Source organism: Vipera berus (assembly GCF_964194415.1).
Source record: "Vipera berus genome assembly, chromosome: 11".
NCBI classification, from domain to species: Eukaryota; Metazoa; Chordata; class Lepidosauria; order Squamata; family Viperidae; genus Vipera; species Vipera berus.
The window spans coordinates 17,563,721-17,578,896 of NC_138214.1; the positions used below are offsets into that span (position 1 = coordinate 17,563,721).

At 45.4% G+C, this 15,176-nt stretch overlaps 1 protein-coding gene across 3 annotated transcripts in view; it reads right to left on the minus strand.

The window, feature by feature from the left end:
- Positions 1-15,176, minus strand: part of ABCB7 (ATP binding cassette subfamily B member 7) — a 75,758-nt gene that overhangs the window by 28,433 nt on the left and 32,149 nt on the right. For all 3 annotated transcript variants that reach the window (XM_081336847.1, XM_081336846.1, XM_081336848.1), the window contains 4 exons: positions 5,400-5,532; positions 4,719-4,987; positions 1,160-1,248; positions 977-1,064 (listed from right to left, as the gene is read on the minus strand). In XM_081336847.1, coding sequence (XP_081192973.1) covers positions 977-1,064; positions 1,160-1,248; positions 4,719-4,987; positions 5,400-5,532 — 579 coding nt within the window. The remainder of the gene's footprint in view (positions 1-976; positions 1,065-1,159; positions 1,249-4,718; positions 4,988-5,399; positions 5,533-15,176) is intronic.

Genomic DNA, 15,176 nt, shown 5'->3' on the forward strand with positions numbered 1-15,176 from the left:
GATAATATCATTTTATAGAAATTTTCTTTGAACAAAGGTTTAATGAATATTTTAACCCTTTCCATGTTTTCCCACTCTCCCAACAGTGTTATATTTGAAATTCTTAGCCCATTTTATCATACTCTTTCATTTGTTCATCTTCCATTTCAAAAATCAGTAAGAGTTCATTCATTTTAACAATTACATGTTCGTCATTTATACATAATTCAACTTCAAATTCTGTCTTTTGTTGCTCAATTCCAAATGTCCTGTTATCTACCTTGACTGTTTCTCTGAGCTGTGCATACGAAATGCATTGAAAACTAAATCCCCCAGGAGCCAATTGTTCTTTTGATTTCATCTTATATTTTCTCCATGTTTTTGTTCTAACAACTCTCAATAGGTTAACCGTTTCTCTTTACCTGCTGTTTCTTTCCTATAAAATGCTGCTTCTGCTAAAACCAATAAAAGCATTTCTGAGCACAGTCTGGGTTTATACTATTCCATATTCTCAATATGGCACTTCTTGATATAGTGATTTTTAAAATTGATATTAACCTTAGCTTTATTCAGGCCAGCCACACTAGCTAGCCCTTAAACTGTGTTGCCCACCATGGCTTGGATTCTAAGCTAGCATTTCTGCTTTCAGTTAAATAGGAATTTAATAAACTGCCATACAAGTGGTCAAACATGCTGAAGCAGACTTTTCAGTGAAAAAAGCATCTGGCTCTTTTAAGAAGCAAATCAAGAGGGAAAGTATGACAGGAGAAGCAGCATTCTTATATTACATAAAGGTAATCAACAGATTATAACCCAAGTAGGTGAACATTTGTTTACCTATTTAGGCTAAGAGTAATCCTTTCTGTTTATTATGATTCCTAACAGAAAGGAATAAATAAATCATCTTTTTGAGTAAAGGGTACCAAAAGACATACGTTGTTAATAAGGCCTGCCCAAGTAATGACAATATGAAAAGTGAAAAATGTTAATGGCTTACCTTCACGGTTTCATAATTCAGCAGAGAGTCAATTGCAGCATTGCCTGCATCGTTATCAGCTTTATTCATTTCGATCCTAAATTTAGTTCTGCAAGACAAAAGGTTGGCAGAGACGGTTGTCCCCATCCAGTTCCACCAGGCAGTCAAATCTCATCAGAGTCCCCCACAGCAGGGCTGCCTTACCTCCACTGCGTAAGTCCTATTGTGAATGCCGTGTATGCTCCTAATGTCCCCAAGGTTACGAGTGCAAAATGTGCACCACATTTATAATACTGCAGGGAAAGGAAAAGAAAAAAAAAGGTTTCAAATCATTTTGGTTAGAACATCAATGTACAGAAACCTCTCTGGACAAGACATACGTGTAAGAGACAACAATAATAGTTCTCCACAAGCCAGAGAGAAGGGCAGTGGAAAGAGTTTAGCTCCTTGACACCATACGCACTAGGAGCAGCTCTACAAGGCCACACTCTCAGATACAAACACTCAACTCTTCAGATACGCAATCTTTACAGACAAGAGGCCCATACAGAGAGGCGTTCTCAACCGTAAATGAATGGAAGTGATGAATGGAATCCAGGATTCAAGGAAAAGATGGGCAAATTACCAGATCTGTCATTAAATAAGCTGCAATGATTCCAGTTACGATAACCTTTATTGTCACTTTTCTTTGTACACACTGGCACACATTAAAAATGAAATTCTGATGCGCTCTCTCAAAAGAATATATATATATATATATATATATATATATATATATATATATATATATATATATATATATATATATATATATATATATATATATATATATATATATATATATATATATATATATATATATATATATATATATATGTACACCCATACATACACACACACACACACACACACACAGAGAGAGAGAGAGAGAGAGAGAGAGAGAGAGAGAGAGAGAGAGAGAGAGAGAGAGAGAGAGAGAGAGAGAGATGCACATATCCCACCAGACTCAAGGTTGACTCAGCCTTCCATCCTTCCGAGGTAGATAAAATGAGGATCCAGATTGTTGGGGGCAATAAGCTGACTTTGTAAAAATGCCGCTTGGGGCCCCCCGAAAGCCCTAATAAGCAGGCATATACATAGAATGAAGTATTGCTAAGCACATTGGTTTGTGCTTTAGATTGTAAGCCGCCCTGAGTCTTTGGAGAAGGGCGGGATATAAATGGGATTAAAATAAAAATAAAAAAAATATGCTGTATACACCCACTGTCAGAACTGCCCCAGGTAGGTCCATTAGGAAGGAAAGACTGAAGTGGCTGAAGTGATAGGTTCTTTTACTAAAGGCTCCTGGCTGCAGCAAAGTCAGGCTAGAACTAAGCTTCCCGTGTGAGAAAGTTACAAAATTCTTCCCCTCATCCCAGCCCTCCCTCCAGTTCCATCTTCAGCCAATGAAAAGCTGCGCAGGCCGCTGAGATGTTTGCGGTAGCCCCCATTGCGCTCTCGGGATGCCTGGCCTTGAGCGCTGGCACAAATGGGTTCCATGCGTCTCTCTGGTCTCCGTCGCGCCGTCATCCCTCCCCCATCCCTATTTCCCATTGTATCCCCATGCCGGTTTATTGCCCATTTGTCCCTCCCCCCACCCCGGTGTCCTCTTCTTCCTAGCCTTTGATGGCAGGATGCCAGCAAGGCGCCAAGCCAAAGATGGCAGACCTGACACATATACATATATGTGCACACAACACACACACACACACTAATTACAGTCCATTTGAATACATAGCAAAAAAAGTGTCTTGAGAGTTAACAAGGTTGATACTATATGGTACAAAGCTATTCCAGAACAGTTTATCAACAGTTCCTCTCTCGCTAATATCGTCTCCATATCCAATGTGGACTGGTGTTCATATAACGGTTTAGTATTACAATTCCTGGCACAATGAAAACCCCACCCATTTGATACCGGGCATGATTAACTCAAAAGCCACCACTGTTAAGACTTTGGGATGGGTTTCATGTCCTGTCCTTACCTTCCTGGTACAACAGTTATGGATCTTCTGCTTGAAAGCCTGGCTAACTTAAGGAAGGAGAACGATTATGAGCATGCTCTTAAACGTCAACCTGGTTCGAATGCTGTGAAATGCTGAGAACAGCAGATGGGAAGCATGGAACAGAACAGCAGCATCTGGACCATTGTAACCATACTGACAGCTAGCCTTCTTGGCAATAATCTGCGAACACCGCTCTCTCTCAGCTCACACTCAGGGCTGCATCACCAAGAAGCTGAGGCTATCAACCAGGGTTTTTTTCAGACAAATGGGGAGATATTATACAGGCAGTCCTCAATTTATGACCGAAATTGGGCCCGGGATTTTGGTCGTAACTTAAGGTGATTCTTACATGGGCCACCAACTTGATTGTAAAGCAAGTCACTGTGGTCATTAAGTGAAGCACATGGATGTTAAGCAAATGCAGCATATCCAATGGGTATGTTTTCTGTTTTCTCTGGAAAATGGCAAAGAAAGTTGCAAATCGTGGTCAAGTGACCCTGGGATGCTGCAAACGCTTATAAAATGCAACCTGGTTGCCCAGCATCTGAAATGTAGTCATGTGACTGCATGAGGGTATGTGTGACATTTTACAATGCTTTACAGACCATAAAGTACCCTTTCTCAGGCCCTCATAACTGATTGGTCACCTCTACCTATTAGGATCCTCCTGTTGTTGTACAGTAAATGTGGAGCATTTTGCAATGTAGGGAAGGAGGCTGTGCAGAGCATCAGAAAGGAGCCTTTTGCAAAACGTTCTGGGCCAAGCCAAGCCCTCGTCCTCCGAGCCTCAGAAACAGGAGCCCCTTCCGTAAAGCTCAGCGTTAACGGCTATCAAGGCTTTCCCCAGCGGCTTCTGCATGCCCGTGTTTGGACAGAGCTTTTCCCATGCAAAGGGCCTTTTCAAATGTTTTGCGCGATGAGTCTGACACCAATGGACTCAGGTGCCTCTCAACTGTACAAAATACAATTCTTAAAATAAAGGCAGAAGGAGATCTCTGGCTAAAGAAGGGTTTAGAAACAAGCGCTGGGTACCTCTTTTGGAATCAAATTAAGTTCTGCTCTCTTTATTCAACCGGTTAGTTTGCTTGCCATACCAGCTTCCTGGGTCTGCATCACATTCAGATGTTAAGTTCAGCAAATGGTACTGTTTATGCATGGGCATCCAGTGAGGCCACCTTTTCTATGTCTTTACAAGTCGTCCTCAATTTACAACCATACTGTAATTGAGGCCAAACTTTCTGCTGTTAAATGCTAGTCAGAAGGTTGCCAAAGGGGATCACGTGACCCTGGCACACTGCAACCGTCATAAATGTAAATCAACTGTCAAGCCTCTGAATTTTGATCGCATGACCATGGGGATGCTGCAACTGTCGTAAGGGTGAAAAATGGTTGTTAAGCCCCCTTTTTCAGTACTGTTGTAACTTTGAACGGTTGCTAAACGAACTGTTGTAAGTCGAGGACCACCTGTATTTCCTTAAGCGTAACAGAGTTGTCCTGGAGATGCCCAAGGGGATGAAGCAGAAGCAAAGGGCGGATGGGGCCGCATTAGATGGCTACAGCAGCCCTCCTCTGCCTTTCTGACCCCTTCTTTTTCTTCTTTTCTTCAACAGGATTCTGGGAAAGGCAAGGAGTGGGCCACATCTGGCCCCAGGGGCAGCTGACAGCCACGAGACGTGGATATCAAACGAACGCCGCAATTCAATGAAAACGACACGTACCAAAATCCCACTCACGAGGGCCACTTCAAACAAGGTGGGCCCCAGGTTAAACACCAGCGCGCCGAGCACAAAGCTGATGCCACGGGTGCCTCGGTCGATGGCTTTGGACAATGCTCCAGTTTGCCGATTCAGATGGAAGCCCAAGTCCAGCTGATGCAAGTGGAGGAAGACGTTTTTGGCTATCCTCCTGATGGAACTCTGGGCCACTTTCCCAAAGACGGCGTTTCTGGCTTCGTTAAATAACGCTGCGCCCGCTCGCGAGATGCCGTCTGGTAAAAGAAGGAGGGGAGAGGAAAAGGGTTTAATTTTTAATCCATTTTATTTTACTCATCCTCAGCAGCTTTTAATACCCCATGTTAATGTTACTGGATGAGAAGTCAAAGGTTATCGGTTAAGTCATTTTTAAACAGATTGTATCTTCAGATATTTTGGGTTGTTGTTTTTTTTTTTAAAAAAAAGCACAACGCAAGAGCAGGCCTGGAGACTAGGCTATTATTCCAGCAGATAACACAACTCAAGAGAATCGCAGTACGTTAATTCTTCATGATAACAAAGTAGGAGAAACTCCAGCAAACAATGTTTACCACAGATGCTTCCCCGTGAAAGGTCAGGTGCACTAATGTTCCCAAACCTTCCCGAAGAAAGTCAGCACCTGTCAGCAGATTAAAGCATCACACTTACATCCAATCAGAACAGCTGTTGCCATGGTTGCAACTGTATTGGGTGCATCACTCAGGTTCAGAACATTTCCAGACAGCTGGTTGAGGTTGTCTACTGCATATTTAAACATGAAGGGAACCACTATGTTCATAGCCTAAAAAGCATAAGATATTATGCAAGATCACTATGTGTATAGTTACGCAAGACATGCTAAAATGCTTTATTTATAAAGTATAAATGTTTTCTCTGAAGAAGCTGAAATTGTGATATTTTGCTAGTGACTACTTACTGGCAGAACACAACAGCGTAAGAGTACAAGGCCCGCCTGCCCAGAGCAGAAGTGGCACATTTTCCCCTTTTCATAAAAAGCAGCCTTCATCTCATTCCCATCTGCTGCCAGGAACGACTTCCCATCGCCCGGTGCGCTCACACAGAGAAGGCCTCCTCAGGGTGCCGTCGGCCAGACAATGTCGGCTGGCGACCCCCAGGGGGAGGGCCTTCTCTGTGGGAGCACCAGCCCTTTGGAACCAACTCCCCCTTGAGCTCCGGATGGCCCCGGATCTCCGGTCCTTTCACCGCGACCTCAAAACTTTCCTTTTTCATCAGGCTGACCTGGACTGACGACGGGTTTTTAAAATGCTTTTAATTTTTAATTGTTTAGTTAATTTATTTTGGGGCTGTTTATTTAATTTCTCTTAACTTTTGTATTGTTGCTTTTATTGTTGTTAACCGCCCTGAGTCCTTCGGGAGATAGGGCGGCATATAAGTCCCAAAAATAAATAAATAAATAAATCTCAACTACCCTCAGTTGAGAAAGTGCTTATTAAAGGGTTGACAAGACTGGGAGACACAATGTAAAATAGCTCAGGGTATGCATTTTTAGAGCCCCCGGAAGCTGCTCAAAGCGTTTCCACCCCAAAACTTCTAGAACAGAACTCCACTGCCTTTCTTGACAAGCCAGACATCAAGCCAAGATAAACCTGGTATATTAAAAGACACAATGGGGGAAAGGTTACCAGGAACCTTGCCAGACAGAAACTGAAATTCATCCCTGAAAATTGACTAGGAGGAAGAGGAACATTCATACAGTTCTACAAAGGGTGTGTCCAAAGTAGAGCCGAAACTCAAGGATTAATTTTAACTTATTCAATTTTGGTGTTGCCTGACTCCAGATAGCTCCGGGTGGCTCACAACGTAAGAACAATAAAATACAGCACATGAATAATAAAAAAGAGAGAGAAAAAAGAGCACACGCACATACAATGGTCCAGCCAACAATGCACAATGCATGTGGTTCAGATACAGAAATTCAGCACCACGCGGTCAGTTTACAGCAACAGGATGCACCTAGGCCAGGGCTAGGCCACCTTGGCTCTTTTATGACTCCTGGACTTCAACTCCCAGAATTCCTGAGCCAGCCTGGCTCAGCTTGGAAACCTCTCCCTTTCCCCTCAGTGTGGCTGGCTCAGGAATTCTGGGAGTTGAAGTCCATGAGTTCATAAAAGAGCCTAGGTTGCCTACCCCTGACCTAGGATATCGTTTACTGATTTGGATCTGGATTCTTTACAGATGAGCTTCCTTGTTCATACAACTGTACCAACATCTACGTGCAACTGCGCACACACCTGGGCTGCCTGCTGCTGCTGCCTGTAAAACCTCTGTAACATTTAAGAAACTTTTGACCCTTTTACTCTGTGTGTGTGTGTGCTTGGCATGGATCAGGATGGTAGCTGGGAGGCAGGTTTTTCTGCTATTTTTGAAGACTGGAAGCCGGCAGCAGCTCGGGTCATAGCATTACACATATGAGAGATGAAGTTTTCTTCCAGGTTTCCCATTTATAGAAGGATAGTCTCGCTTTCTTTTCTGTCTACCCCTAACTAGTATACAACACATAGCTTGATGAGAGATTCTATAGACAATTTGGAAGGGGGGAGGGCTAGAACCAAATACCATTTTCAAGATTTGGAGATACGTTGCTGCATCTTAGAAATGTGGCTTTGGCAGGCTCTGAAGATCATCAAAAGGATTCAGGATAGCGATCCAACTCTGATTTGCTCAGTACTGAAATACAGGTGAAACACAACAGCCTCACAAATACTTCCAATTCACAGCGCCTTTTAAAAGCTGGAGAAAAACCAGCGGCATTCCTCCTTTTCAAGTGTTACTTTGGATTATATATATATATACATCTTTGCAGAAATTGACCAGCAGCCATAGGGCGCTGACCTATGTTTGTTTCTTCATGCTAAATTCAGAAAGGTTTACTTTTAACAAATAGCCAAACAGGTAAGAAAATGGACAACTTCTTTTATTTATTTTTACGCTACCTGACTGAAGGCGACGTAGGACAGCAGTAGAAGTACAAGTGTAAAAAATAATAATAATAAAAAAGCAATGGCAGCACTTTAACCTTTATGTAATATAAAACACATTAAAATCTATTTCACACAACTGAATACACTCCTAGCAATCCCCACAGGACTAAAACATCAATAGAGCAGCACTTCTCCAATAAAAGCCAGTTGAATCAGGTAACATTTTTAAAATCGGTGCAGTAACTTCTTTAGGTAGATTTACACAGACGTAAAGAAGCACCGAGGGCATGCTGCAACTCTGGGGAGTGGTGAATGCCACAGACCGGCATTATCTTCTGAAATAAGGTTCACATTTCAGACTAACCCCAAATGAGGTTGCTTTAGCCTCTCGCCTACTGAGTGATGCAATTTTGGATTACCAATTAACCATGGCTTACAGCAATGTGCAGAAAGAGCCCGAGACTGCCCTCCCTCAGCCTGCCCAGATACACAAGCAGAAAGTTTGAAAGTAATGAATCCTGCAGAGCAACTAAAAGTAACCAACATGGGAATATTCCTCCTTTCTGGAGAGGTAAGATTTTCCCAGGGCCACCACTGAAAAGGCCCTGAATAACACCACCACCACCAATCTAATGTTTAAACAGCATAATAAGGCCTCATGAAACAGATACCAATGTTTTAGGGAGAGACATAACCTCTCTCCTGTTTTGTGCCTCAAACTGTTCATGGGTGCTTTGGGGCTATTAGAAACAAATGCTCCACGTCACCATTTGATACTGGACTCTTGCTCTGCCTCTAGGAGTTTACTTGGATTAGAATTACACAACATCCCCGAAGATTTCACACATTTAAAATGTTACAATCACAAATCACAGTCAGTGGGAAAAAAAACCAAAACAGATTGTTGGAAAATTCAGACATAAAGCTCTAAGGAATTAGAGTGTGTGTTCAACAGATGTTAAAGCTTAAAAGAAGTGTTTTGTTTTAGAATTTTAATTTCTAACGATGCCTTTCAGATAAGCAGCGACAAGCGTTGGTCAACTCCCTTCGGTCCGACTTGCCCGGAAACTCAATTTTAATTCGTTCTTCTGTTTTTTGGCACAATACCACTCCATCTGCACTACATTGTGGTGACCGTCATTTAGAGACCATAAAACTGGTTTCCCTTGGAGAGCCTACTCAGTAGCGATGACATTTATTATAATGCCAATTCTGGAAAGGTCCCTCTCCAGCTATTTCAAAAAAAAAGAGGTTACACACCATGGCAAGTTAGAAGAGACACATATTTTTCCTAAAGTTAAAAGGGTATAGCCCCCTCCCTATCCCTTTAGGTATCCTTCTGAACCTTCAATTAAATTAATTGGCTTTACTATAATTTCGCAAAAAAAAAAAAGATTCTTCCTGCGATGTAGCCCTACCTTTGAAAGTGCTTACATGAAATTTAAAATTGGTCTCTCACACTCCCAAGGGGTAAAAAGGACGAATCAGAATAAGGCACCATAATATTAAATCACAGTGTTCTCACTTTCCCTCTCCTTCACCACTACCTGCCAAAATCAAGTGTGTCACATTCAGCTTATTTACCTTCCTCCTCTACCAGTGACTGATTAACAACTAAAAAGAATTTTTCCAGAGTGTCACTTTAGGAATTCCCAACAGGCCTTGTAATCATCCATAAAATGCTTTTCAGAGGTTCTAAACTTTTCATGCCTGAAACGCTTTGCCCAAAATTTATGGTGAGTATTAAAGACTTACAAGCATTTCAATGACCTACCTGCACTCTTTCTGAGTCTCATGTACCACCAGTTGAAAATTATTACTTTAATGGCAAATCACTCCTTGCTTTATAAAAGCAGAAATAGGTTTTAAATTCCCTTCTGCTTTCAAACAGACTGTAATTGCCAAATAACTTAGAGAACCACTACAAGCTGCAGCTAAATATTTCCTTAGGCAAATACAATTAGAATGCGATTGCAATAGTGGCGAATATCTGTAGCTCAGGCGTAGGATGAGGGTGAAGCTTCATTCTCCGAGCTGGTGGGTTGGTTTCCAAATGTTTCATTACCAGGCTAGGTAACATCTTCAGCAGAGTTTAGGGAATGTCAGTGTCGTTGTTCTTTTGCTTATAAGGGCTTCAGGTGTGGGAGTGTCAAGTGAAGGTCTTGTGACGGGGAGGTTACATCAGGTCGAGGCCATTGGGAGGTGCTGCTGGTGGGAAGAAGGGGGCTTGCGTGGCTTGGTTGTGTGTCGGTGCTGTCTCTGGTTGGCTGTGTGGTTGATTTGGATCCTGAGGGGTTCGTAGGCTGGTTGTGGGTCGATGTGTCTGTTGAGGCAATTGTTTGTGGAGTGCCAGGCTTCAATGAACTCACGAGTGTGCCAGGTGGTAGCGTGGCTGATGATTTTTGTGTCGCTCCAATCGAACTGGTGCTGTTTGGTGTCGGTGTGCGTAGAGATTAAGGATTTGCGATTGTGGTGTTTGACTGCCAGCCGGTGTTCGTGGATCCTGTTTTTTAACTGACGTGATGTTTGTCCCACGTAAAGTCGGGTGCAATGGATACAGTTGACACACAGCAGCCAAACCACACAAACTACCATGTAAACCACACCAACTGTCACGCAAAAACTAACCCTACCATACACCCTGCCAGGAATTATCCAGAACCAAAGACAAGATAAGAATGGATGAAAGAAACAATGTAATCTACAAAATCAACTGTAACAGTTGCAACCAATTTTATGTGGGACAAACATCAGGTGTAGAACTGCCTTTGTGAACAATTTTTGAACCAAGGAAGATAAATTCTCGAACTAATTCGATTTCCAATTTCCACCTTGTTGATTTTAAACATCTCATGTCCACCTGCAGCTATGGTTGTTCCAGGTGCTAGTCTGTGGCTTATTGCTTAAGTACCTCTTTGTGGGCGGTGGATGTTGATTCTAAAAGTCGGATGTTATCTACCACTTCCATATATTCATTATTAATTCTAAGATTGATTCTTATACCTGCTGTCATTTGCTTGGTCTCCTTTTAGTCCCATTTTTTCACTATGCTCCTTCACTTTTATTCCTAGAGCTAGGAGATCCTTTGTGTTCTTGGCTATCAGAGAAGTGTCATCAGCATTCTGCAGGCTACTGATGTTTTTACCTCTAATTTTGAAACAATCCAGCTTCCCTTATATCTGCAGCATTTAAGTAAATAAATAAGGAAAGAACATACAGTCTTGTCTCACTCTTTTGCCAACCTGGAGGCAAACCATCATCATCACGTACTGTCTGTACTGTGGCTTCCTGATCTGTATATCTAATATTTAGAGTTTTGGCATTCCAGTCTCTACTCACAAACAGCACATCTTGGCTGGCTGTTTTGTCACTTTCAAATTGATCAAAAAATTCATCAATCTCCTCTTCTGCAATCGGTGATTGTAGCACAAACTGAATATGAATGATCTTCATATTAAAGGGATATCCATGAAGTCTAATTACCGTATATACTTGAGTATAAGCCGACTCGAGTATAAGCAGAGACCCCTAATTTCACCCCAAAAAACTGGAAAAAATTATTGACTCGAGTATAAGCCGAGTATAAGTATAAGCTTGGCCCCTTCTTAGCAACATATCTATATTCTGTGCCACGACGAGCCGCTCGTTGACTCTGGCAGCATCCCGGAGCTGGCTCGGCCGCGGTTCGCAGGGTCCGCTCATCAGGAAGCCTGGCAGCACATCCCGCAGGGAAGGTCTGCTAGGGAGGCGGCAGTCAAGCGTTGTTTCCCTCGTGTGTGTGTGTGTGTGTGTGTGTGTGTGTGAGACCTGCGGGAACGGCTGGTAGAGGTGGCGGCAGTCCGGCGTTTCCCCCCCTCATGCATGCGTGCGTGTGTCAGACCCGCGGGAATGGCTGGTAAGGAAGCGGCGTCCCCCCCCTCCTGTGTGTCGGGCCCACGGGGCTTGACACACAGAGAAACGCAAATGCCGGACTGCCGCCACCTTTACTAGCCATTCCTGCGGGTCTGACACACACACACACACACACACACATACACACGCACGAGGGGGAAAAACAACCTCATTTCCATTCAAAGGAATTGGATTTCTGCTGTGCCTTAATTATTTCTGGACTGCCGGACTGCCGCCACCTTTACTAGCCATTCCTGCGGGTCTGACACACACACACACACACACACACATACACACGCACGAGGGGGAAAAACAACCTCATTTCCATTCAAAGGAATTGGATTTCTGCTGTGCCTTAATTATTTCTGGACTGAAAGCGTGGTGACTTTCATAGTGGAGAGTGCTATCTGTCTCTTCCCCTCCTCATTCCCCCCACTCCTCTGTAGGGCAGCTACAGGTTTCTTTGTTTTCTGTAATTCAGTGACCAAGGCCTTTCGGGGGCAAAAGGCCTCTTTCCGTTGAGGTGGGGGCTGGTTTCTGAAGGAGGCTGCAGCCCCCTGAGAGTTGAAGACACCCCCCCTGCCTGCCCGCCCTCTCTGGGGGCGCCCTGGGGGCTTCCCTGGCAAGGAAGCCCGGCTGCCCATTCGCGGCCACCCGGGTTGCCCCCCCCCAGCTTCGGCAGAGATCAGTCCGGCTGGGGGGGGGTGGACGTCGGGCTCGGCTCGTTGCGGCCGGACCGGTGTGTCCCCACGTGGGCCCCGGGCTGCGCCCCCGGCGACTCCGCCCCCTCCCCTCCGGGCTTCTCTCCGCCCGTCCGCCCGCCGGCGGGCTGGCTGGCTGGGCTGCTGCGCGACTGAGCTCCGCCTGGCGCCGGACTGCAGCGCCGCCGCTGGTCCTGGGCGAGGCAGCGGGCGAGCGAGCGAGCGCGCTCCGCAGGGCAGGCTCTCTCCGCCGGGACGCGGGCGGCGGCGGCTGGCTGTGGCTTTGGGGCGAGCGAGCGCACTCCGCAGGGCAGGCTCTCTCCGCCGGGACGCGGGCGGCGGCTGGCTGTGGCTTCGGGGCGGCGCTGAGCTGCGCGGCCGCCCTCCCGCCCTGCCTGCCCCCCGGCCGGTGCCTTCGCCCCGCAAGCCCCCCTGACTTGCCTGGAGGAAGCGGCGGCGGCGTGGTGCTGCGGGCCGGGAGGGGAGGGGGTCGCGGGCTGGCTGGCTGGGCTGCTGCGCGACTGAGCTCCGCCCGGCGCCGGACTGCAGCGCCGCCGCTGGTCCCGGGCGAGGCAACGGGCGAGCGCGCTCCGCAGGGCAGGCTTTCTCCGCCGGGACACGGGCGGCGGCGGCTGGCTGTGGCTTCGGGGCGGCGCTGAGCTGCGCGGCCGCCCTCCCGCCCTGCCTGCCCCCGGCCGGTGCCTTCGCCCCGCAAGCCCCCCCGACTTGCCCAGAAGAAGCGGCGGCGGCGGCGCGGCGGGCCGGGAGGGGAGCGTGGCGGGGGCTGCCCCTCCTGCCGAGGAGCCGAGCCCGGCGGCGTGTGTGTGTGTGTGTGTGTCAGACCCGCAGGAATGGCTAGTAAAGGTGGCGGCAGTCCGGCATTTGCGTTTCTCTGTGTGTCAAGCCCCGTGGGCTCGACACACAGGAAGGGGCGGAATGCCGGAATGCCGCTTCCCTACCAGCCATTCCCGTGGGTCTGACACACACACGCACGCACGAGGGGGAGAAACAACGCTGGACTGCCGCCACCTCTGCCAGCTCTGCAAGGCTCTGCCGCTCCCTTCTCTCAGCAGCCTGGCCCGAACGAAGGGACAGTTCTTTTTTTTTTGTTCACTGGAGTATAAGCTGAAGTGGATTTTTTCAGCCCAAGAAGTGGGCTGAAAAATTCGGCTTATACTCAAGTATATACGGTAATATTATTTGGTCACTGATCGCATTGTAGTAGAATAGTGGTCTTACTATACCCTACCTAATTATGGAAACAAGAATATTCCTTCTTTGTGTCTCATGCCCCAACAAATAAACAGCTTCTGGCTGAAAGTATATCTCAATTTGCTGATGCCTAGTATGTCAGTCTGTAGTGGTTTCATTCCATCTTTCATGGTGTGGGGCTTCCCCATTTTCCTACTTCTTCGTTCCACCTTCCATTCTGTCTTTACAGCGTTGGGTTCTCTTTTCCTGTATGGAAACTTGGGCAACTAGACCTCCCAAAGAATTTAACCATGTCATAAACACAATTAATACTTGCAAACTAAATTATGATAAAAGTAGTTATATGTATATATATAATAGGACACAGAACATAGAATAATAGAGTTGGAAGGGACCTTGGAGGTCTTCTAGTCCAAACCCCTGCTCAAGCAGGAAACCCCCATACCAGTTCAGATAAATGGTTCTCCAGTCTCTTTTTGAAAGCCTTCGGCAATGGAGGACCCCCAACTTCTGAAGGAAAGCTATTCTATTGGTTGATTGCTCTCACTGTTAGGAAATTTCTCCTTAGTAGTTCTTCTAAGATTTCTTCTATCCTTGATTATGGTAAAATATGGGGAAGCGTTATTTTGATAAATCTGTCATATGATGGCGGCGAACACAATCTTTGGTTTGCATGGGAGCTTTGCAAAGTAGGAAAATAGTTCCCGGAATAGAAACAGGTGATTCTTTTGCTCCTACTTTTTTTTAGCTTACATTAACCTCTCCTAAGTATTCACTGATGAACAAGCGAAGAACTTCTTTTAGTGAGCACTTGCATGCAATAATGGTTAAGCTCTTAAACTGAGGAGGATCAATTATTAAATATTATGTATTGCTTTAAGAACAGTTCATATCTCCAAACATTTGTGAAAACATAAATATCAATGTGGCAGCCACATTAGCTATAATGTTATGAAGTTGCCCAATAACCTTTTGATCCTCTCTCTCTCTCTCTCTCTTTATACACACACACACACACACACACACATACAAAGAGCCTTGGTGGAGCAGTGGGCTAATGCCTCCTTTAGTAACACCACCTGCCTGCAATTAGTGCAGGTTCGAGTCCCACCAGGCTCAAGGTTGACTCAGCCTTCCATCCTTCCGAGGTAGGTAAAATGAGGACCCAGATTGTTGGGGGCAATTAAGCTGACTTTGTAATAATGCCGCTTGGGGTGTGTGTGAAAGCCCTAATAAGCAGGCATATACATAGAATGAAGGCTACTGCTAAGCTTGTAAGCCGCCCTGAGTCTTCGGAGAAGGGCGGGATATAAATGGAATTAAAATAAAAATAATAATAATAATAATGGTGGGATTTTTAAGGATTTCTTCTTCCTGTTCAATCTGATATGCTGCACATATACTTTAGGTTTTCTTTCTCTCTCTCTCTCTCCTCTTCTGTTTTTAAATGTGGTTATCAATTTAGCCTGTGTGGAGAGGCAAGGATTTCAAAGCCTCTCTTTCTGGCGGACAATTTCTCACGGGACAGACAGCAGTTCACAACCCCACAAAGAGAGCAGGAGCAGAATTTGCATTCCAGATCCGGTAATGCCACGAGACAGCCCGGTGCTCTCAGAAGGAGAGGCAGACACGGGTACAATATGGGCACCCAGAGCAAGAGCCCAGCTGCCTCAGCACCA